General features: G+C 34.6%; 2 protein-coding genes across 2 annotated transcripts in view; one reads left to right on the top strand and one right to left on the bottom strand.

The window, feature by feature from the left end:
* Positions 1-1,180: 1,180 nt before the first annotated feature.
* LOC132543115 (glycosylated lysosomal membrane protein B-like) lies at positions 1,181-8,768 on the top strand. The gene is made up of 6 exons (XM_060206576.1): positions 1,181-1,276; positions 2,126-2,401; positions 2,743-2,952; positions 4,706-4,933; positions 5,938-6,230; positions 7,491-8,768. The coding sequence occupies exons 1-6, from the start codon at positions 1,181-1,183 to the stop codon at positions 7,675-7,677; spliced, it is 1,290 nt and encodes a 429-aa protein (XP_060062559.1). The 3' UTR covers positions 7,678-8,768.
* Positions 8,769-18,838: 10,070 nt separating this feature from the next.
* LOC132543126 (potassium/sodium hyperpolarization-activated cyclic nucleotide-gated channel 3-like) overlaps positions 18,839-24,599 on the bottom strand; it is a 78,593-nt gene continuing 72,832 nt past the window's right edge. The window contains exons 7-10 of the mRNA XM_060206588.1: positions 23,398-23,616; positions 22,268-22,414; positions 20,089-20,332; positions 18,839-19,857 (exon numbers count right to left, since the gene is read on the bottom strand). Coding sequence (XP_060062571.1) covers positions 18,839-19,857; positions 20,089-20,332; positions 22,268-22,414; positions 23,398-23,616 — 1,629 coding nt within the window. The remainder of the gene's footprint in view (positions 19,858-20,088; positions 20,333-22,267; positions 22,415-23,397; positions 23,617-24,599) is intronic.

Below are 24,599 nucleotides of genomic sequence, written 5' to 3'. Positions count from 1 at the left end.
TACCAACTTGTTAGCTATAGAATAAAATAGAGAGTTTCCGAGTATCTCTTCTTTTCGACAGTAGTAACCAGTCTGAAATAAAATTTCTCTTTTAAATCTCTCCCGGTGTTTAAATTGACAATTCTTGCAGCTTCAATTGATTTTTCTCTGGTGTTAGGGGATAAGTTGCACCGCTGTCGCCCAGTATCTAACATGCATATTCAAGAAGAGGGTGATTACAGATAAAAATGATTCTTCTGAGTTGCTCTTTTTTAAGATAAATTTGGTGCTTGATAAAGGTTGTATTATATCTTATAATTTAATATATATGTATTCAACATGAGATAAACAAATGCCTATATATTTACGCTGTTTTCGTTTCTTAATACAAGATAGAATTAAAGTTCACGAATATAGTCCTACGGTTTGCGTTTTGTTCATGGATTGATTTAAAAAATAATTCAAGGATGAAAATAAATTTGTTAATCGAAATCATTAAAAAAAAGCAATTGTACATTTAAATATTTTGAGTTGGATAGCTTTGTTATACATCATAGATAATGTAAGATAGTTTCTTCTCGACTGTATTTATGCTTTTTACAAACGCTTTGTCTTTTGATATTACTCTAAAATATATACAAATATTCACCTTTGCTTGAACGACATTATATACCAAAAAAACAAAAATTATCCAACGTAGACATATAAGGTAATTCAATTTTTCATGCGCAGAAATATTTTAGTGGTTTTTTAAAAAGATATTTTAAATATCATCTTTTAAATACATTTTATATTGTTGAGCCATAACACGAAAAGGTATTTATTCTAAATAAAATTTTGTTTAACCAATCAACCAGTCTCACGTGTAAAAATTGGGAACAGATTTCTGCATTCCATGATTCTTCAAACTGACAAGTATTGGTGAATTTGGATAAAATCTGCATTTTTTCAACAAGCGATTTTTTTTTAGATTGAGAAAATGAATAAATGATCAAATAAACTCGATATTATTTGTGTGTCACATTGCGCTCACTCATATTCTTTCATTGTTACTTTCTGTAACGACGTTAATTTAGAAAGACAAAATCGAAGTAAGGCAGGATGAACACAGAGGTACTAAGGGAGCTAACTCTGATTCAACGCCGCCACGAGATCAGCTGATTGTGATATAAAAATCATGTGACTATCAACTACTTTCAAGATGGCGACCACCAGAGGGTTAGGACATGTTGTCTCTGTTGTTGTGCTGTTTATTTCATTTGCGATTTTAACTAATGGCTACACACCGAAACGACAGGTGAGTTTAGACAAAAGCTTTCATCTTCACACGATTGTGACTCGCGTATTTTATTCAGTTAGTGCTTAATCATAAGAAAATAGAAATCGCACATGCTTACATGACAGCTAGCTACTAAACACTGGCGGAGTGTACATAGTCCGAAAGGTTATGTTTATCTATTATTTTTTTTTTGTCTTCAACTGTTGTTCCTGAACATATATAATAGATTTACCTTCCTATTTACAATCAAATATATCAAATATTACTGACACTTAAAGATTATTCATGGCTGGTCAACGCACTTTTTTGAAGTCGTCACATGAGTTGAACGTACATGTACATACCTGGTACAAATCCATGATTCTGATCAGCTTCAGTTATTTATATCTAATGATAAAGTAACCGTTACAAGTGTAGTTCACACATTTTTCTTGTTTCACGTATGTGTGCTTGTCTCTTCTTTCAGAGACGTTGTGTTATATACGTCTCTGCTTCTTTTTAGCACAGAGATCTTGTAATAAAATTTGACACGAAGGATCACAACCAAGTCTTTTGATAGAAAGAATCAGTCTTGACTCTTACCTGATGTACATGTAAAATGAACACTGTATTATAAAAAAATCATAGTTTAACTACAGAAAGAATGTTGAAAACGGATATCTAGATAAGGTGTACATGTTGCTTAGCACTTCCATGTTCCTCTCTATATAGCAGATATATCATTATGTATTCATTCGCAGTAGTGGCTGAAGTCAGATCTTGAGACTTCATGAGAAATTTGGAATTTGAATAGCTGGTTCAATCTTTGAGCCATGTTACATGTTACAGATTATCTGACTAAGATCATTGATTATTCTGTACATACAGCTAAATACATACCTGAACCCAGGTTGTGTGAAGGACTGTGGAGGGGGACTGGCTTATGTGAAGGCAAGGGGAGATATGGACACTCTACACTTTGTGTTCACTACAGTGGGAACTCCAACAGCACTGGTGATCAGGACCAATACACTAGCTGACAGAGAGCATGACAGATTGAGTTTCAATTGGGACAAACTTAGGTCCAATGACTCAGCTGGAGCTGTCTACACTGACAATCCACAAACCAAAGTGCTATATTCATATGGTCTCATGTTCACAAGGGTAAGCACATATAGCTTATATATATATATAATAAGCTGTAAAATTTCACACAATTTTCAGTAAATATTTTTTTTTCTAGTGAGTCCAGAGTACCATTTCAAAAAAATCTATAAGTCCTATTACAAAGAGGTGAATTTTCAAAATTTGATTGATTCACACTGGAAAAGCATAGGAGTCCAGAACTGAAATATTTGAGTCCAAAAATTCTCTGAATATTGTTAACAAAATAACATGAACTGTATGTAAACTTCTGATGCAACAAGGATGATGCTATTTGAGTTGTCCTTTATGTAGACAGAGTTTGTACAAGGTGACTAACCTGTTCTTGATGTCTTTACTAGTTATTTCAGTACAACGACACATCAGATGATGCAGACCTTTCTCACTACTCAGCACCCAGTTCTGAACTGACTGTGTTTGATTTTCTGGACAATGTTACCATGTGGGAGAATCTTTTGGACACATCATCAGATGAACTGATTATTTTAAAAATTCAACAAACAGATCCTGACCTATCAACTGCGATTATGAATGGTTCTCTAACGATACAGGTATTTGTTTATCTGTTTTTAGTGGTTCCCTGCGCTGTAAACTCTACTAATAGAAAGCCTACCTTCAAAAACTTAGGATTCTACTTCTTATTTATCCGTCTTAGCTTTGATTATGTCATTGAAAGGAAGAAATCCTGATCACCATTTAAAATAGCAAATGTCTCTGGATACTCATTTCACCCTTCACATTTTGAGAAGTTAAGTCACAGAACTGAAGGGTCCATATCATACATGAAATAAGAAGACTATGTGTGTCTTTGAATACAAGAGCCAAAATTAAATTGTAAGAGTCAAAAACATATTCTCAAGGGTCTGCTGAATGCCCTATTGTTAGTTTTTAAATTTTTGCCTCTTTTTTGTATTTTTTTTTTCAAAATTTTATTAAAGGGAACTATTCATTTCAAACTGACATTTTTGGTCATCATGGTACCTTATTGTGGTCTCCTTTAGTCCAGTCTTGTGTGTAGTGTTTTGTGCATCGTTAATGTTCAACATCTTTTGGAAAACTCCTGGACGGATTTCAAAGATATTTTGCAGAAAACTTTAATTGCAAAACCTGAACAAAAATTGTAACTTGTATGATCCACTGCCCCTAGGGAGTCTTAGGGGTGGGGCCAAAATTAGGTCAAATTAATTGAAATTAAAACTAAAATTCTTATCGATACTCAAGAATGGTAGAGTGGAATGTTTGATGTGTTATGTTTCATGTATTGTTGAAAATCTTCAAAAAATAAAAAATTATAAAAAAAAAAAAAAAAAAAAGAATGGTAGAATAGACATACTATTCATGGATGGAAGGGTCTTTTAAAATGCCCTGCCAAAATTATAGATTTCACAATTCCAGGGTCTTCCATTTCCTCCTGGGAATAATTTTTAATTATATACTCTGGAAATAGTTCTAACACGGTAAGAATTATTAGTGTGGGATAACAGTTTCTTGGTTTGCACATAGTGACTCTGAAAGACCCCTAGGAGCTAATGGGCGGGGCAAAAAGCAGTCAAAATTGACTCAAATTTCAAAATTATAAATATGCTAGAATCTATTAAATACTGTTTATAGATGGAAGTGTTTATATGGGAGAATAATATGTTTTGAGAGGTAATTTCTTTAAGTTTAAACATGATAAGAAACTTTAGCATGGGACTTCAGTTAGCATTATATATACAAGTGTATGCATATTTAATATTTGCATTACATGTAAAATGTAGTTAAAGTTATCTAACTTTATTAACATGATAATTTCTATAACATGTAACTAGAATGATGACAGCATTTTAACTCAGCTGACCATTAAGACCTTTGGGCCTCTTTTTTCTCATTAACAATGTTCCAAAGATTGTGAGAAGATGAGAGGTACTTATATGATATTGAGTATAGAACCCATTTGAAGATGTAGAATTCTCCCTCTACACTTGTCATATAGAGACATACACATGGATTAACAACAAATGTAGTAAACATAAAGATCAGGATAAGGTGGTTATATTGAAAATTTATGATGAATTTCGTAAATCTGTTGAGAAACAGAAACAGATTGAAGATTCTGTTTATCATATATCAAGTATCAAAGAAAACCCATGTTTCACTGTCATTCATAGAGGTATTATCTTATTTTATCCATTGCAAATGCAAGATATCTTACAATAGGTCATATTACATAGATATACAAATATGACATAGGTGTTTATGTTTTCTATAAAAAAAAACCCAAAATGTGTGATTAAGTGAATTACTCTGTATAATATTTTACAGTTTCACATGTTTGACCATGAAGATCGGGCAGATGACCTTCCTCACCTACAGTACAATGAAGACACAACACACTTCGACTTCATCCTCCAGGATATTGACACAGGAAACCGTTCCAATGCCCGCTATGGTTTAGAGACAATCTTCTTCAGTGAGGATGCTGACAAGGGAGATATGACTATCGAGGATGTCAAGTCAATTGATGATGAGTACTCTCCGGGTGTTTTTTCTGTAAGTGAAGTCTTGCTTATGTACAGACTAATTGTAAGTAATAAAGATCTTGTAATAGAAAGGATTTTGCTACACTCTGGTTCCCTCCATATTTATCAGAAAGTATTTCTTTTTATTAACCAATTAAGAATTTAAATGCCAATGATATAAAATGATAATATAATTTTTTTAAAACTGTAAATACAAGGTCACTGATTCAGACCTTATGGGCCTCTTCTTGAGCAGCTTAATTGCACTGTCATGTGATCTAGTTAAGATTGGCAATCAATAGCAAGATACATTACAATACATCTTTGTTACCCAGAATGAAAGTCATTAACTTTTTAAAACTGATTTCCAAATATATATAAACTGTGATGGTATCACATAAAATGTTCAACATTAACAGCTGGTAATATTGCCCAGTTTTTCTGCACATCATGCATTCATTCTCATTTTTTATTGTGTACAATGGCCAAACATATAGCAATTTTTTGATCTCATAATTGTTGAATTACTGACTCAGATTTGAGTTGTTTTGAGGTTACTTGAGACAAAAATCTTATGGTGACATTTTTCAATCGTAGTAGTTTGTTCATAAACTTTTCTCATTTTGAACTTCTCAAAATCGTGTGAACTTATTTTAATGAAATTTTGCAGAAACCTTCTCTGGCCAAGGGTGAACCAAAATAGTGAATCCTATTTTCCCTTTCCCCAGGGGCCTTCGGAGCAGGGCCAAAGCAGTAAAATTTACTTGATTCAAAAATCTTCTTCTCAACATCCAGATATAGAAGAATCAGCAAAATTGTGAATTTTCTGGCCGCAGATTCTCACATTACCCCTTGGAGAGAGGTTACAGTTTACTATAGTTTATATAAGAAAAGTACATTTTGGAGCATAATTTGTTTGATTTCCACAGGAAATAACTTGGTAAGAATCATTAGAATATGATGATAGTTTTGATGGTATACATATACATATGTTACTTACCTCGGATGACTTTGACATGTAATCCTTTGTTCCAGATCAACAACTTGCTAAGCAGACCGGCAGTAAAAGCAAATGGCGGATTTCTACAATGGAAACCAATATGTTACATGAAGCCTGCCAGGGCTCGCTCAGTGGCCACTGCAGTGAAGAAATATGGGCCTCAAACTCTGACAGCAGAAGATAAAACCAACACAGGTTTTGTTAAAAACAGTATTGCGTACGCCTTTTATGGAGGTCATAAAATCATTGATGTTAAGATGTCGTACTCCAATTTCTCATTTGGACTTTCAAAGGATGGTTTTTTTACCAAAAACAATTACACAGCATGGTAAGTGTGAAGTGCAATATGATTGGTGAACATGAACGGTGTTTAAAATGTCGTCCTAGATTAGTGGAATAACACTTGTATTGGTTTTCTGTAGAACTTTTAATGAGAGAAGTCCAATGACGAATCCTCAGATTGAAATTTAAGTGTCAGCATGTTAAATTGTAATAAAGTTTTTATAAAAAGGAGAAAAAACATGGAAAAGGCCTGATTGTGAAATTTCAATAAAATTTCTTTGCTATTTTGCCCTGTAAAGATTTCATAAAAGTAGAAAAAACTTCGAAAATCCTGCTATTCAATTACAATTATTTTTTTGACTTCGTCAAGTGAAGTTCTAATCAGAAAGCGAAAAAATTTAAAAGGCCTGATATTGAGATTGCAATAGTTATTCTAATTTTGACAGGTAAAGTTTTAATAAAAAAATTTGGAAGGCCTAATATTCAGCTTATTCTAGTTCTAATACGGCTTTTAACAAACATCCACCTGTCAAATATAATCCAAATCCAGCTTGATTTTGTGATTCTGACCAAGGCCAGTATCTCGTGTACATACTCTAGGGATGAAGGGAAGGTTGTAAGTCAATTTATCAATATTGTATATTTTCTTTGGGCACACATTTTTGATTTTACATAAAATATGCATTTTGATTTCCTGGATTTCCTGCTCACAAAATGTTTTAATACTGTAATCCATGTCAGTTTTTATCCGTTTTTCATTTGGTAGGCATGTAAATTCGTGGGTTAAGAGTACCCACCATTTCGTAAAGAAAATAAATCTCCCACAAAAATTTCTGAATGTACAGTATGTCATATTACTGACCAATATAAGACTGTGTACGTGTATAATTCTAAATATCGGTCAATATGTCATGTAATTCTGACCAAATGAACACATGTTGTTTGATTATGACCGCTGGTCTGTGCAGGTGGTCTGTACAGTTTATAGTACAGTGTATAGTATGTTACACGATTTGGACCAAATGTTGACGTGTTGAATGATTCTGACTAGAGGTCTGTGTGTTGTGCGATTCTTTCCAATAGTCAATAGGTATATCATGTGTTTACGACTGGTGATTGATCCTGCCAGTATGCCATTTTTTTTTGCCAGTTTTACCACCTGGGGTCTTCTTTTACAAAGCCAAATAACTGTCTGACGAATCTGGTCTCCTGAAGATATATTGAACGTGAATTTGTTCGACAGTCTATTAGTACACGCCCACCTGTTTGAGCACCATTAGATTACTTCATATTTTTTTTGTTTTAGGACTGGATCACTTGGCTATGGGGTTCCCCCAGCAGACAAGGTGTCCACACTGGTTATCTCTGTGATATCAGCTGGTCTTGGCCTGCCTGTTGTACTTATGGTGTTTGGTGGTTTATTTGTCTGTATGAAGAACAAGTTTGGAAAAAAAGCTAAAACCACAAGCTTTTCGGAAAACAGGATCAATTGAATAAGCTGGTAAATTACAAGGACACATTAAAGAACAATCATTTATGATTCATCATCAAGGACATGTTGATACTGTGATATAAGTCTTGTTGTTTACTTTGTACAAAGATCAGTTTAAACATAAATTGAAAACAATATTTGACTTATTTTGAAATATTGTAGACTCATTTTAGAAATATCAAATAAAATATATTGTCTCCAAAAAGTTACATAAAAATTCCAAAACGTATCGCATTTGGATATTGAAAACATCTGAAATGTTAAGGTATATTGTGTTCAATGAGAAAGCTAAAATCAACTTTTAAGATTTACAAGGTCAATATTCTAATATTCAAATTTTTTTATTAGAAAATATTAAAATAAATCTGTTGCTCCAAATCTCTAGTTTAAAATACCATGTCAGTGGTATTGTTGTAATGTATACTGGTGCCAAATAATTTCATATATAGATACAGTCACACATGAATGAGATTTTTTTAACCATTTCATACATGTATTTGTTTACTGTATTTGAATGTAATTAACATTTCAATGTTTCATGTATATGTCTCTACATTCCAATACTCCTTACTTTGTGTTGTATAATTTTCTTGTATAAATAAATCCTAATTTTTGTTATTGAGTAAATTGATCACACTGAAAATGTTGTAATTATCATAAAGCATCTATGGTTGAAAGATTTACTGAAGAGATGTGAGTGAGAGATGCTTTGATGTATTGTACTTCATTAAGAAGAAATGAAAGTGGTATTTTCACAAATTGATTTACTTTGCAAGCAAAACAGTACTAATAGAGAATGTGTCATTATGGTTGAAAGATCATATTAAATTAATACAAACATGAACTTGTTCTATAGAACTACTAATAATAGAATGTTTACTACCAAAACATTTGTTAAAACTGAGAGGGTAATGAGAAACTTTGAACTTATTGTTCAAAATATTTTCTCTTTCTCTCTTTTTTTTCAAAACCTCAAAATTTCCCAAAATTGGCAAATGTTTTATTTTTTAGATAAGTTGTCTACATTGTATCTATGCAATGAAAACATTTAGAGTGAAATGTGTTGGATTTGTAATTTGTCTGTTTACTATTTAAAACAATGAGATACTGTGTATATTAAATTATTAATTAAAAAGTGGACAAATTGAATCTGAAGTTAATCAGTTCTGATTTGATTGCTGAATAACAATAGATAACATCAAAGTTGTCAAGCAACTTTTCTTACTAGTGAGACGTATGGATGGTTATTTTAAGTGTGTTACCAAGGGGAGATATTTTAAGTGTGTTACCAAGGGGAGATATTCTAAGTGTGTTACCAAGGGGAGATATTTTAAGTGTGTTACCAAGGGGAGATATTTTAAGTGTGTTACCAAGGGGAGATATTTTAAGTGTGTTACCAAGGGGAGATATTGTAAGTGTGTTACCAAGGGGAGATATTTTAAGTGTGTAACCAAGGGGAGATATTTTAAGTGTGTTACCAAGGGGAGATATTTTAAGTGCGTAACCAAGGGGAGATATTTTCAGTGCATAACCAAGGGGAGATATTTTCAGTGCATAACCAAGGGGAGCTACTTTAAGTGTGTTACCAAGGGGAGATATTTTAAGTGTGTTACCAAGGGGAGATATTTTAAGTGCGTAACCAAGGGGAGATATTTTCAGTGCATAACCAAGGGGAGCTACTTTAAGTGTGTTACCAAGGGGAGATATTCTAAGTGTGTAACCAAGGGGAGATATTCTAAGTGTGTTACCAAGGGGAGATATTTTAAGTGTGTTACCAAGGGGAGATATTTTAAGTGTGTAACCAAGGGGAGATATTTTAAGTGTGTAACCAAGGGGAGATATTTTAAGTGTGTTACCAAGGGGAGAAATTTAAGGGTATTACCAAGGGGATATATTTTAAGTGGGTAACCAAGGGGAGATATTGTAAGTGTCTTACCATATTTTAAGTGCGTAACCAAGGGGAGATATTTTAAGTGTGTTACCAAGGGGAGATATTTTAAGTGTGTAACCAAGGGGGGATACTTTAAGTGTGTTACCAAGGGGAGATATTTTAAGTGTGTAACCAAGGGGAGATATTTCAGGTGTGTAACCAAGGGGAGATATGTTAAGTGGGTAACCAAGGGGAGCTACTTTAAGTGTGTAACCAAGGGGAGATATGTTAAGTGGGTAACCAAGGGGAGCTACTTTAAGTGTGTAACCAAGGGGAGATATGTTAAGTGCGTAACCAAGGGGAGATATTTTAAGTGTGTAACCAAGGGGAGATATTTTAAGTGTGTAACCAAGGGAAGATGATTTAAGTGTGTTACCAAGAGGAGATATTTTAAGTGTGTTACCAAGGGGAGATATTCTAAGTGTGTAACCAAGGGAAGATAATTTAAGTGATTTACTAGGTGGAAATAATTCCTATGTCTCAGGGATATTTGTAAAGAAAAAGCTATGAAATAAAAGCATGCTGTGATAAATAGGCTTTACATATAAATATCCAATATGTCACCTTGGTGACTGGAGTATAAGTTTTTGGTCAGCAATATCAGATGGTTGGTGTACTTGAATTGCTCGATGTCTGTGGCCTGTTATCTGTTTATCATCTGGTCAGCTGTAAACAATTCTTGTTATGGCTATTTGTTGAAAAAAAACTCGACGGATCTTTCTCAAATTTAAATCGTTTGTGTCCTGTTGATTTTTCAATTTGTCTGAAAAACAAAATTGCTGTCAGACCGCCACCTTGGATTTCTACACTGAGTGTTTGTAATCACTATTTCTTGAGAGGCATATGATGGATCTTTCTCAAATTTCCAATGTAGGTTTTCCTTGATCCCTTGATGTACCTTTTTTTGGACTGATCATGTAAATCAAAATGGCTTAGAGGCAATCATCTCGGACTTAACAGTTGAAAATTGGTGTCACTATTTCTGTAGAGGAATTAATTTAAAACAAAAAGAGAAAAGAAGGGAAAAGTTTCAAAGAATAAATAAAAACCAAACAATCAAGTGTCGACACTTGATATTAAATATATACTGACAATGTTACACGGAGTAAGGTATTCAAATCACCGACTATTTCACCCATAGGGACAACCGATTATATCATTATGTGTTGTCGACTCACATATTGCTGCGTTCCGTTTCCCTTGGACGTAATCATTGAGAACGAGTATGGTAGAAATTGAATTGATTGATATTTAGTGAGTTTTCCCCCTGTAACTTCAGTAGATTCTTGGTATTTTATTGTCATGTAAATGCTTTTGTTGACGCAAAAAAGTTCGTTTGGCATTTACATCAAATGTTCATCTGCTTTAAGACAGTTAACGACGTGATGTTAAAGCCATGCTCTCGGGATTTTTACGATCGTGTTATTACTAGACTTTATAGCTTACATAAGTATGTACAAATGTATATTTTCGATCTTAATTCTCTCTGTGAAAGTTCAAGCTATACTTTGTACCTATAGTATGGATAATTCTTGTGTATAAAGTCCACCTCTCTTCCCCATCCAGATATCCCCATGCTACCTCTAATCTACCCACTGCAAAACACAAAACAACGAGAATGCAATATGTGCTGTGAAACTAAATAAAACCATTATTGTGATGTCATCAACCAAAGGACCGTACTATCATTTGCTTACATTAGTATAACGTCCGATGTTCTTCTGTAAATGGTAAACTAACCACCATGGCCAGGTAATTTTGTTAGCATAACGATCAAATCCTTTCACACACGATAAGGACAATGAAGCCGGTACAGCTTTAAATTGAGATTTTTGTTTTGTTCCTAACAATCTTGTACAGAACGCGAGGAAGGTAATATATAGTGACTACATCAATCAGATAGCGGGTAAGTGATGCCTGGAAATTGCAAACAATACACAACGAAAAATCACTTAAAACAGATGTGTTATAAAACGCTATGACCCTGGTTGCGACAAAATTCTGAAGTGGGACATTAAAACTGTACTGACATGGTAAGATGCGGGGGCATAAAACAGGACTCCACGCGTCATTATCTAATACTTTGATTCTTGATAAAAAAAAAAGTTCCAACAAGTTAAAGCAATGTGTTTCTCATCGTGACATAAGAATGTACTGCAAAAGATATAATTTTCAAGGGATTGTTTTTTTTTTAATTTTTGTCAAGAAGAAAATTGCGACAAAAAGGATACAGAAATGTACATTAAAAATAAATTCGATAGAGATGACTTGTTGATTGTCGTGTAAAAGTTATGTTCTTATATTTGAAATTTGACGCGTCGAAGAAAAGAACTTCATTTGATAAATGTTTCTTTTTGGTGATGGCGATGTGAACTTCCATAAACAGACATGTGAAGTCTCTCTTCATAAACGTTGTTACGAAAAGTTCATGGTCATTGTCAGATCACAAAGTTACCTGGGTATCTTATTGTAGGCTATTTTCATTCTTTTCATATAAAAGCATTTTTTTCTCATTTTTGATTGGTTTAGCACCAAAGGAACGGAATATGTTATAATCTGCCGCAGAAAAAAATTGCTTCGAAATACATGAACAAATTTTTTTGACAAAAAAAAAAAAAAACAAACAAAAACAAAAACAAATACAACAAAAACGAGATATTTTTAGATCATTTTACTTTATTTCTCCGAATCACTGTTATGACAGTCACTGATATTTCATTGATTTGAAGCAATATTTATTTTCACCTTTGCATATGACTCATGTTCGCTACTGTATTCTATGTACACGTAACACAGACCTGAGATCCAAAGTGGTATAGACACTACATATTGTACAACTAAGTATGCTGTCAGTGTCCTCTAGTCCGTGGTGGTGCAACGTTTCTCACCACGAGCTGATATACAATACCCAGCCGCACCTCAGCAAGTAATACATCAACTGACCTACACATAAACAGTACATTGAGAAGTCGCACTCTCTACTGAAAAAATTCAGAAAATCTGGCATTAGAAACGTTTTTGTGGAAAGAAATAGTAATTTTAATAATACAGTTGTGAGATCTTATGGGGCGGTTTTTGAAAGTTGATAGGAATCTCAATAAAAAATTTAGAGTATATAATCCAAAGATAAGTTTTGAGAATAATGTCATGATTGTTCGCCATTTGTCCCAATATATTTTCAATTTTTCCAAACGGATTATTTTGTTTTAATTGAGTTTTTCATTTTAGAAACAAAACATAAATTCAGTATTGAAAAAAAAAGTTTTTTATCATTTGTTTGGGTCATTATGTCTGCGCAACAACTAGGATATACAATAATGTATGCAGTTGGAACAATTGGTTAATTTGACAACAGACGAACAATGTTGTAGTGTGTTTAATTCACAGGTTTAAAAACTATGGTGAGAGATAAAAACCATTCAAAGTAAGAAATTTCTTGTAGTGTTTTCATAATGGAATAAAAAAAAAAACTTAGATATTTATCTTACCAATGTAATGCTTTTAATCTTATTGAAATGATATTTAGAAATAATTTTAATAGACTAATCTATCATGTTTAGAATACTAAGCTGTAACGTTTCATAGATGTAGGATCGTTCGTGAACAGGTGCGTTTGGATAGGATTATGTTTAGAATTGGTAATGTGACTGTAGTTGTAGCAATGTCGGTTAAGTAATTATAGGGTAACATACCTCTATTAAAATGACTGCCCTGTTTCTACCTATATCACAGACTCACGGTTACATGCATAGCACGATAGGGTTTATATAAAGCAACATTAATTTCCATTTCACTATTGCTACCCACATGTTTTTCTACCCTCAATTTGTATACTTTGTACATACTATACAGGTATATGTAATCCACGCAATTCAATTGTACAATGACGTAATGGCCGTCTTTAATTAGAACGATGTGTTAAAAAGAAAGTAACAATATATATATAATCAATATATTACTTGTCTAAATGATACCATCGTCTAGTTTTATAAGAAGACGACTGTTCATTAGAAGGAGATGCAAGTTTAATTCACTTTTTGGTTCAAATGTATCAGATTTTTGGGTTGTATTTACAGGTGCTATTCATTTTTGCCTTCCGTACAATCCTTGATAGGTGGTAGACACTGCTGATGGACTCCCAAGTCCCCGGAGTTCGCCGTAACCTGGACGCTACGTTTTAATCTATACCAATGTACTTGCCAATGTTTTGAAATTATGGAAAATTTTAAATTTAGGTTTTAAATATTTCTTTCGATCAATTTTGGTTTCCTTCGATGGTCTAGGTTTAAACAAAAGCAGACCATTAGTATGACTGATGAGTCATAGAAGGACGAAACAGTTGTATGATGCAGCATGACTGACCAGTCCTAGAAGGACGAAACAGCTGTATGATTTAGCAACACTGACTAGTCCAAGGAGGATGACACAGATGTATGATGTAGCATCATTGATGGGTTCTAGAAGGACGAAACAACTGTATGATGCATCATCACCGACGAGTCCTAGAAGGACGAAACAGCTGTATGATGCATCATCACCGACGAGTCCTAGAAGGACGAAACAGCTGTATGATGCATCATCACCGACGAGTCCTAGAAAGGACGAAACAGCTGTATGATGCATCATCACCGACGAGTCCTAGAAAGGACGAAACAGCTGTATGATGCATCATCACCGACGAGTCCTAGAAAGGACGAAACAGCTGTATGATGCATCATCACCGACAAGTCCTAGAAGGACGAAACAACTGTATGATGCATCATCACCGACGAGTCCTAGAAAGGACGAAACAGCTGTATGATGCATCATCACCGACGAGTCCTAGAAGGACGAAACAGCTGTATGATGCATCATCACCGACGAGTCCTAGAAGGACGAAACAGCTGTATGATGCATCATCACTGACGAGTCCTAGAAGGACGAAACAGCTGTATGATGCATCATCACTGACGAGTCCGAGAAGGACGAAACAGCTGTATGATGCATCATCACTGACGAGTCCGAGAAGGACGAAACAGCTGTATGATGCATCATCACCGACGAGTCCTAGAAAGGACGAAACAGCTGTATGATGCATCATCACCGACGAGTCCGAGAAGGACGAAACAGCTGTATGATGCATCATCACCGACGAGTCCTAGAAAGGACGAAACAGCTGTATGATGCATCATCACCGACGAGTCCGAGAAGGACGAAACAGCTGTATGATGCATCATCACCGACGAGTCCTAGAAAGGACGAAACAGCTGTATGATGCATCATCACCGACGAGTCCTAGAAGGACGAAACAGCTGTATGATGCATCATCACCGACGAGTCCTAGAAGGACGAAACAGCTGTATGATGCATCATCACCGACGAGTCCTAGAAAGGACGAAACAGCTGTATGATGCATCATCACTGACGAGTCCTAGAAGGACGAAACAGCTGTATGATGCATCATCACCGACGAGTCCTAGAAGGACGAAACAGCTGTATGATGCATCATCACCGACGAGTCCTAGAGGACGAAACAGCTGTATGATGCAACATCACTGACGAGTCCTAGAGGACGAAACAGCTGTATGATGTAGCATCACTGACGAGTCCTAGAGGACGAAACAGCTGTATGATGCAACATCACTGACGAGTCCTAGAGGACGAAACAGCTGTATGATGCAGCATCACTGACGAGTCGAGTCATCACCGACGAGTCCTAGACGGACGAAACAGCGTATGATGCATCATCACCGACGAGTCCTAGAAGGACGAAACAGCTGTATGATGCATCATCACCGACGAGTCCTAGAAGGACGAAACAGCTGTATGATGCATCATCACTGACGAGTCCTAGAAAGGACGAAACAGCTGTATGATGCATCATCACCGACGAGTCCTAGAAGGACGAAACAGCTGTATGATGCATCATCACCGACGAGTCCTAGAAGGACGAAACAGCTGTATGATGCATCATCACCGACGAGTCCTAGAAGGACGAAACAGCTGTATGATGCATCATCACCGACGAGTCCTAGAAGGACGAAACAGCTGTATGATGCATCATCACCGACGAGTCCTAGAAGGACGAAACAGCTGTATGATGCATCATCACCGACGAGTCCTAGAAAGGACGAAACAGCTGTATGATGCATCATCACCGACGAGTCCTAGAAGGACGAAACAGCTGTATGATGCATCATCACCGACGAGTCCTAGAAAGGACGAAACAGCTGTATGATGCATCATCACTGACGAGTCCTAGAAAGGACGAAACAGCTGTATGATGCATCATCACCGACGAGTCCTAGAAAGGACGAAACAGCTGTATGATGCATCATCACCGACGAGTCCTAGAAGGACGAAACAGCTGTATGATGCATCATCACCGACGAGTCCTAGAAGGACGAAACAGCTGTATGATGCATCATCACCGACGAGTCCTAGAAGGACGAAACAGCTGTATGATGCATCATCACCGACGAGTCCTAGAAAGGACGAAACAGCTGTATGATGCAGTTTTACTCATTATTTTGTTCTACGTTATCGTATTCCGTATTGAAATGTGCTATTCACTTTTGTGTCTTTTGTACAATCAATGATTTTCCCTCTATAGACTAAATTTTGGTTTTTGTCCACAAGCCACATTTATTTTATTTTCTTCTTGCCTTCCTAATACCATGTAACGTCCAGTTACAAAATTGCAATATCGATACTACATAGTATGTGGTATATTTGCTTTTCTGTCAAATTCGCAAATCGGAGCAATTTAAAGCCCGAGAATGTGATACTACATTTTTAAGATGGTCACATATCTTCTGATTTTAATTTTCAGAGAAGTGTTTTAAGGATTTAAAATAAATAAATACATGTCTGTGTGACACTACAGTTTGGTCTTATTCTTCTTGTACTTTGTCAGGAGTCTGCATGTAACTAGTTCATTTGGTCATACTTTGCCCTAGTTTCATTAAATTTATGTTGGAATTAAGTTTATGTCGAAATATTGGCATTTTTATTTTTTTGTTTTTAGAAATTCTGTATTGTTTTATAAATTTCATTGTATCATATTACAAATACATGCGATATTTTAAACATTTGAATGCTTCTTCCTCTGAATAACAATGACGATATGAGGAACTTTACTTGTCTTACGGCGAATATTAATTGTACAATTGATGTTGTATTCTATAAACAGGTTTTATTATCGATTTACCATTTTTATTTGTGTACTTTTACATTTCTATCGATTTACATTTGTATAAGAATTATACTCCAACATCCCTTTGTCGCTCTAAAAAGTTACTTATTTAACGTTTTCCTAACGTTTACATGTTTACAACATATAAACCTATATTTGGCCACCCGTAGCATCATATATATGACGCAGTCTTTTCCAAGGCTTTGTTTTGTACAGTATATAGCTAATTACTAGCATCACGATTAGAAGCACGTGCATATCACTTCCGTATACTACATTGTACGTAACACATGAATACACACACTGACAAATAGTCATCTAATATGATCTTATATCTACAACGAACATAATCTTATCGTAATATAGGCGACTTATTCTTCTTATATACAAGATATATAAAATACGACAAGTACATCTGCCTATATACAATACAGCTGCTCACATGGGACACGACAAGTGGACTTAGCAGAGTCTATGGTCACACGCTGCTTATATATCCTACCATCAAGTATATAATATATATTATATATATGTATGTATGCTAGGCCATGTATTTTGCATATTCTTTACGATAATGGTACTTGATACTTATAATGATTTTTTTGTGACAATATTTTAATATGTAAGTATATATGCAAAATAATTGGCCTTAGAATGAAAGACTAACGCATCCTCTATTAAATACCCCGATACATGAATATGAACAATTTTTCATTAATACTATGTTAAGTTGTATTGAAACTTACGACATCATCATTCAAATGACAGACGATGATATCTATTAGGTGTTTTTTTTCTAGGAATCCTTTTGAGATTGGGTTTAATTTTTTTATACATATATCTTCAGTTTATAAAACGATGTGATATATATACATTCGACAAATCAATTGAACCAGAAAACGTCAAAATTTCAGTTTTTAAATAAAGGGAAATATATTTTTAACGCTATCAGACCTGGTATGTAAAATACCTAATTCAGTAAACGTGTTACTTTTTTTTGTGAAATAACTTTGTATAATACTACTAAATACCATAGAAGATTTCGCATTCGTTGTCAATAACTAAAACTAAATTTGGCACATACTGAAAATGATATGTACAAACGCATAAAGTACAAATTAACAGAAATTGTATTTACATTTCTTTTTCAAAACAATTTACCGTTATAAAATAGAAATAGAACATAAGTAAGGTAGTGAATGCAATCAACAAATACTGTTGACTTATATATATAGTCAGCGTATTCATATAACACAAGTTTGCTACTTTACGTAAGTTCGAAGGAGAATACGACTGCTATCACACATGCTTTTACTAGTATTGAGGAAATTGAGTATTTCATTGGAATGCTTAACCTTGACAGTGAACCAATATTATCATTTATGATTATTTGGTTATGATAGAAATTGGTCACTAAACCTCATGATTGGATTTTAAAAATAAATTTTCAGTTGCTCACGACTTGTTTGCAAAATTAAACCGTAATGTGAAAATAAAGAATATGCTTTATCAAATAATCTTATATCAATTCCACTGCTTTTAATATAAAATGGTCTTACTAATTGCAATTTTTTTTTCTTTCTCTATAAAATCAAAAATAAGATTTTTTTTCTCTTTTGTTTTGCTTACAAATATTTCTGTTTTATAACATGTCATGCACACGGTGTCATTGTAATGAGTATTTACATTGCGTATATGGCGATGTCAGAACTAGCGAAACTCTGATTAAGGATGAACCTTGATTAGCTTTTTTTCCAACATCACAGCATGGACATGCGTCCCTACTACTAAAGCTAATACCTTAAACCAAGCAGACATGTTTAGGTACTGAGGCTGGGAATTTTGTACCGACTACAAGAGAAGCAGCCACCGAGTTTCCAACTCCCTGATATGTTAATGTATAATGTTGTTTCTTCTCATGACACGTTTAAACTAAATATCTCTAACGCTTGTGCGAGTTTAAACAATATGTCATTGATCAACGTCACTGAAGCATATCTGTCATACTACATAGTGCATGGGCATATAATAGTATATATTTGGCTGTCGGTGCATATGCTATAACCGCGAGGATTCCGGCTTGGTGCTGTCTACCTTGACAGTAGGAACGCTTTGTTTACTAGGCTCATTCGCCTTGGTCGTCGGATCAAGTTCTGTAGGACGAGTTGGGGATTTTTCAGAAATCACTGGCTCCTTTGGTTGTGCCATACAAGACGTTTTTGGGAGTTTTTCTGTTGATTCCTCTCCGTCGCCCATACTTCTTCGATGAAACGCCATTTCTTCCTTAGTTTTTTGTTTTTGTTCTTTTGTTTCCTTGGGGTCAGGTATTTTCAGAAATTTCATCGCGCCTTTGCCATCTGATGGCGGCGAATCATCTGTTGACTTTCGTTTGTCTCTAGGTTTCTTAATTTTGTGTTTTTGTTCTGATGGTTTGAACAATTTTGTACCCAGGAAACTGGACCTCCTATTGCCCTCTTTTAAGTCTTCAGGATCTGAGTCTCTGCGCGATTCATCTGAACAAGAGGACTGTTGCATTCTATTTAAATCAGCACCAACACTACCTGAACGCCGCCTTTCGGGAAAATGAGGAACTTTAAGTCCAAACAAATTCGGACCAGAGGGCGCCTTCTTCATTCTACTGACTTTCCCGTTAGGTATATCTAAATCTCTTAGACTCTCTTTCGATTTCGATTTTCTTTCCTCTGTGATACGATGAAGTTTCCCCGTGAAATCAAATTTAAATTTCCTCTTTTTTCTAGAGCTTTTTGAACTCTCTGAACTATCGTCTGAGTCCTTATCTTCATCTTCACTAGCACTGGTTACGACAGGAGTAGACTCCATTACAATCTCATTCACGAGTTTCTGGTCCTCCTCTAGGTCGGCTCTACTGCTTACCAAACTAGGATTTTTACCAATCTTTGTCAAGCGTTCTGCGGCAACACTTTCCATAGTTCTACGCATGACCGGGTAACGTTCTAGCACTATGTTGAAGTGATTTACACATAATGAATACACACTGACGTATGTCTCTGCTCTCACACTGGCTACTCTTTTAGCGTTGGTCAGCAGGCATATTTCTGAGGAAACATAAACGATGATAACTAAGAATCTATTCATGTCGGTTGAAAGATTATTTGTGATTAATATTTTTGACGAAAAATTGAAAACTTTGAATGAACTAATAACTCATTGGTCACAATTAAAAATGAAAAACGTATAACTGAATATATATATAGTACATCAATCATTGATGTTCAGTCACAAGAACAATCGTACAGTACAATTCCGATTAAATGCAGGCTACTCACCACCGAAGTACGACCCATCCGACAGGGATGTTGCAACTTCATTGTCAATTGTGATAATGTCCACGATCCCCTCGGATATAAAGTACATTTTGGTCCCCATTGTCCCTTCACGTATAATGTAATCACCCGGCTGATAAACCTCAAAGATCAATTTACTTATCACTTCAGACACAAATTGGGGGTCGGCATTAGCAAAGAACGGCACAGATTTCACCAGTGCTCTGCAATTGTGGTTAATGATATCCTAGAACAGAAAGAAAAATCTTCCAGTCATTCGAAATGACGTTTGTATATTTATGTATGTATTTGGCTTATTTTGAATGCACTTTACATAATTTACATAACATAAGTTTTCTAATTGTAGCGGGGTTTTCTTTGCACTGAAAAATGTACTAAAACATATTGCAGTTTTTTTTATATATATATTTTGATGTACCAATTATTGCGGATCATCAAACTGATAATTAAGCTAATCTGTTAAATGTGTTAATTCGTTGAAATTTGATTATCAGCAGTCCTATCACATTACTGACGGAAAAAAACGTTTGTTTGTTTAGCGTTTGTATCAGTTAGAAAATCATCACGTGTTCAACATTTGCAAATGACGCTTTATCAACATTCTTTTTAGTAAACCCAAGTAGATACATTTGTGAATAAGGTGCAGTTATTTTTCCTTTGAGGTCAAATTTTTGTAATAAGTCGATCATAATGCGAAAACATCTTTGATTCAAACTACTCTTTATCACGGACGCGGGGTTAAAATTTCTTTCTAGTATTCTTGTGAACATGCAAGACAGTTATTAAATTCGAATGATAGTGAACAATGATATTTTGCGCGAGTTATCATTTTGTATGTGTTGTTTCACAGTTGATATCATAATGTTTGGACGGTTAACCAATTGTCGTCGAACATCTCAACGGTGATGGGTATAGATCTGTTTATTTAAAGACATAACACTTATATAATAGGGTCTATGTTTCCAATACAAGGGGCTTCTCCATACGAAAGCAACGATGTCCTTTGAACTAATGAAAGTACCTGTGGTATTGTCATTGTTATAAAAGTAATCTATGTCAATTTTATACTGTTTTGCGTAATATACGGGTACGGAATGTTTTATTTGTACACGAAAATACAATTGCAACGGCACTTGATTGACAAAAATAACGGGCAGAGTCAATATAGGTATTACAAATGAAGAGAACGAGGTTTGTCAGTATATGAATATATATGTAGGGAGCGAGGTTTGTCAATATAGGAATTATATATGTAGGGAGCGAGGTTTGTCAATATAGGAATTGCATATGTAGAGAACGAGGTTTGTCAATACAGTAATCACATATGTAGAGAACGAGGTTTGTCTATATAATAATTACATCTGTACAGAACGAGGTTTGTCTATATAGTAATTACATCTGTACAGAACGAGGTTTGTCTATATAGTTATTACATCTGTACAGAACGAGGTTTGTCTATATAATAATTACATCTGTACAGAACGAGGTTTGTCTATATAATAATTACATCTGTACAGAACGAGGTTTGTCTATATAATAATTACATCTGTACATAACGAGGTTTGTCTATATAATAATTACATCTGTACAAAACTAGGTTTCTCTATATAATAATTACATCTGTACAGAACGAGGTTTGTCTATATAATAATTATATCTGTACATAACGTGGTTTGTCAATCTAGTCATCATTTAAGTAGAGAACGTTGTTTGTCAATGTAGGAATTACATATGTAGAGAACTAGGTTTGTCAATATAGTAATCACTTATGTAGAGAACGAGGTTTGTCAATGTAGGAATTACATATGTAGAGAACTAGGTTTGTCAGTATAATAATTACATATGTCGAGAACGAGGTCTGTCAATATAGTAATCACATATGTAGAGAACGAGGTTTGTCAATATGATAATCACATATGTAGAGAACGAGGTTTGTCAATATGATAATCACATATGTAGAGAATGAGGTTTGTCAATATAGTCATCACATAAGTAGAGAACGAGGTTTGTCAATAAAGGATTTACATATGCATTGAACGAGGTTTAAATCGAATTTACACAAAAGTACATGCATTATCAAGCGTAGTTAATACCAAAACAATATAGCAAAATATGAGATATAACATGAAGAATGATATTGTTGTAAAACAAAAATCAAAACCTGTCTGAGACATTCGTTCAGTTCACAAAGTATATTCTCTTCGTCAAACATCTTCCCCTGGTATCTGTGTTCGTAGTACTCGGATATCTTCTGGCGCAAGCGCCTGGGTAACTTCCGGTATATCATGTACTCCTCTACTTGTTTGAACTGTAAGATGACAAAATGAAAACGGAAATCACCAAAGTATATCTCAGACATGATTTGTACATTGTATCAAGGAGTATGAAAGTTGAAAGGCAAATAAGAAGTCTGTATATTTTCATGGTAACATATCTCAAAGCTAGGAAGTACAATATGCTGAATAATAAAGAAAACACAATTCATTTTCATTAAGTGATATTGACTATAAGGGTTACGGACTTATCTGTGTATGATTAACCAATAGAAATATATCAAAATGATGAAAATACGGGTTTAGAAGGACGTTAAATGGTGCAACAGTCAATAACAAAAATCTATATCGAGTTTTTAATTGATATCAAAATTACCCTTATCTCATTTACATTGCCGTTTCGTCCTTGTAAGACTCGTCATTGATATCAAAACTCTTATTATTAAACCCAGGAGACGACTTTGAAAGAGGTAATACTGGTGCAAATCCCACATGATGCAGAAGATGTTGTAATCGTCATATATCTGGTGATTTTAGAAGAATTTCCAGTACATGTGTGTATTGGTAATCGACCACCGTTCGAATGAATTAAAACGTAGAATACAGGTCAGGACAAACTTTGGGGACATATAATCTAGCAGCCCGCTGTATTGCAACACCAAAATATAATTACTGATGATACTTTTTTGTCGTGATATTCATATTGGTGTAAAATGTGATTGCTTCTTCAGTAGTATCCTATTCTTACACGAATTTTACTATCCTTATACAAATTGTACTGTCTTTATATAAATTGTTCTATTCTTATACGGAATGTACTATTCTCATATAAATTGTACTATTCTTATACAGAATGTACTATTCATAAACGAATCGTACCATTTTTATACGAATTGATAGTACTACCATTTAATGTTTTTTTCATCTGAATAATCATCAATAACAATGAAAATATCCACTGTTTACTTTATGAATCTAGTGTTTATGTCCAATAGGTAAATCTTTAATTGAAATTAACCTTTTCATTGTAGAGTCGTCTCGATGTGTCGAAGGACTGAATGATGGTGGTGGTATGACCGAGGAATAGTGCATAGCATGTAGCCCCACTAAGCATACTCAGTATTGTCAACCAAGTGTCCGTCATGTTTTGGGGTGGAAACCGGCCATACCCAATGCATAGCATGTGGGAAAGAGCTTTAAATAAAGCCCATGTGTATTGCTCCGCCCAATGAGCTTCCTGCAAGAAAGAATATGGGTATATGAATATGATTTTTAAAAATGTAATTGTATTGCTTTCTAATTACCAAATAGAAAATTATGATATTAATATATGAGAATGAATACGGTATAAGTAATATAACATTAACGCATACAAAGCTAGCAACTATGTATCTATACAAATGTACTTGTACATGTACTTATGTCAAGCACATGCCTTTTAAAACTAATCTATTATCGCATTAATGATTATTTTGGTTAATTTGCCTGAATGATATATAATTCTGTTATACACTTTCCGACATTCTTATAGTCCTATTTTATTTCTATGAATATGCATGCTTTAACGAGAGATGATTGGCAAACGATGTGGTGATTAGTTAGAACTGATGGTTTCTGTCTACTTGATTTTCAATTCCAGTACTTGGTTACCGTATTAAACTGCCAGTGTTTATGCATATAGTGTTTTCTTCATACAGACTTTTATGTATATATGAAAACCAAAAAAATCAGTTTAAAATGTCAGTTGGTATTAAGGTAGAAACGTTCTCAGTTTCTCCTAAAATCACGGCTGACCTACAAGCACATTTCCTTGATACATAACACATGTGTTCCCCATATTCTACGTTCAAAGAACTGTATTCGCCCATAAGCAATATATATATATTTTTTTCACCAGGATATGGAAATACACATAAACTTCTGGTTATGTACACGACTGATAGATCAATATGCCTAAAAGCACCCACGTTCGCACACCGTGTGTCTACGACATGGATGACACGCACTTCCGGTATAGTTCATAGCCTTTGAGTTGTCCATAGAAAGTGTGCGTGTACTGTTATATAAATATGTGTGTGTGTTTTAAATCTGGAAATTCCTCAGAAGGCTGGTTAAGACTATATCATGTGATCGCTGACATTAAAGTGATCTAGTTCGTGTTTTCTGAAAATTTTATATTGGGTTTGAGTAATATATAGGAAAGCGCTTTTGTATCTGTAA

Source organism: Ylistrum balloti, unplaced genomic scaffold, assembly GCF_031769215.1.
Source record: "Ylistrum balloti isolate Yb309-2 unplaced genomic scaffold, AGI_CSIRO_Ybal_v1 Utg369740, whole genome shotgun sequence".
Taxonomy (NCBI): domain Eukaryota; kingdom Metazoa; phylum Mollusca; class Bivalvia; order Pectinida; family Pectinidae; genus Ylistrum; species Ylistrum balloti.
Note: the sequence above shows the minus strand (reverse complement) of the source record. Positions and strands in the feature narration are given on the sequence as shown.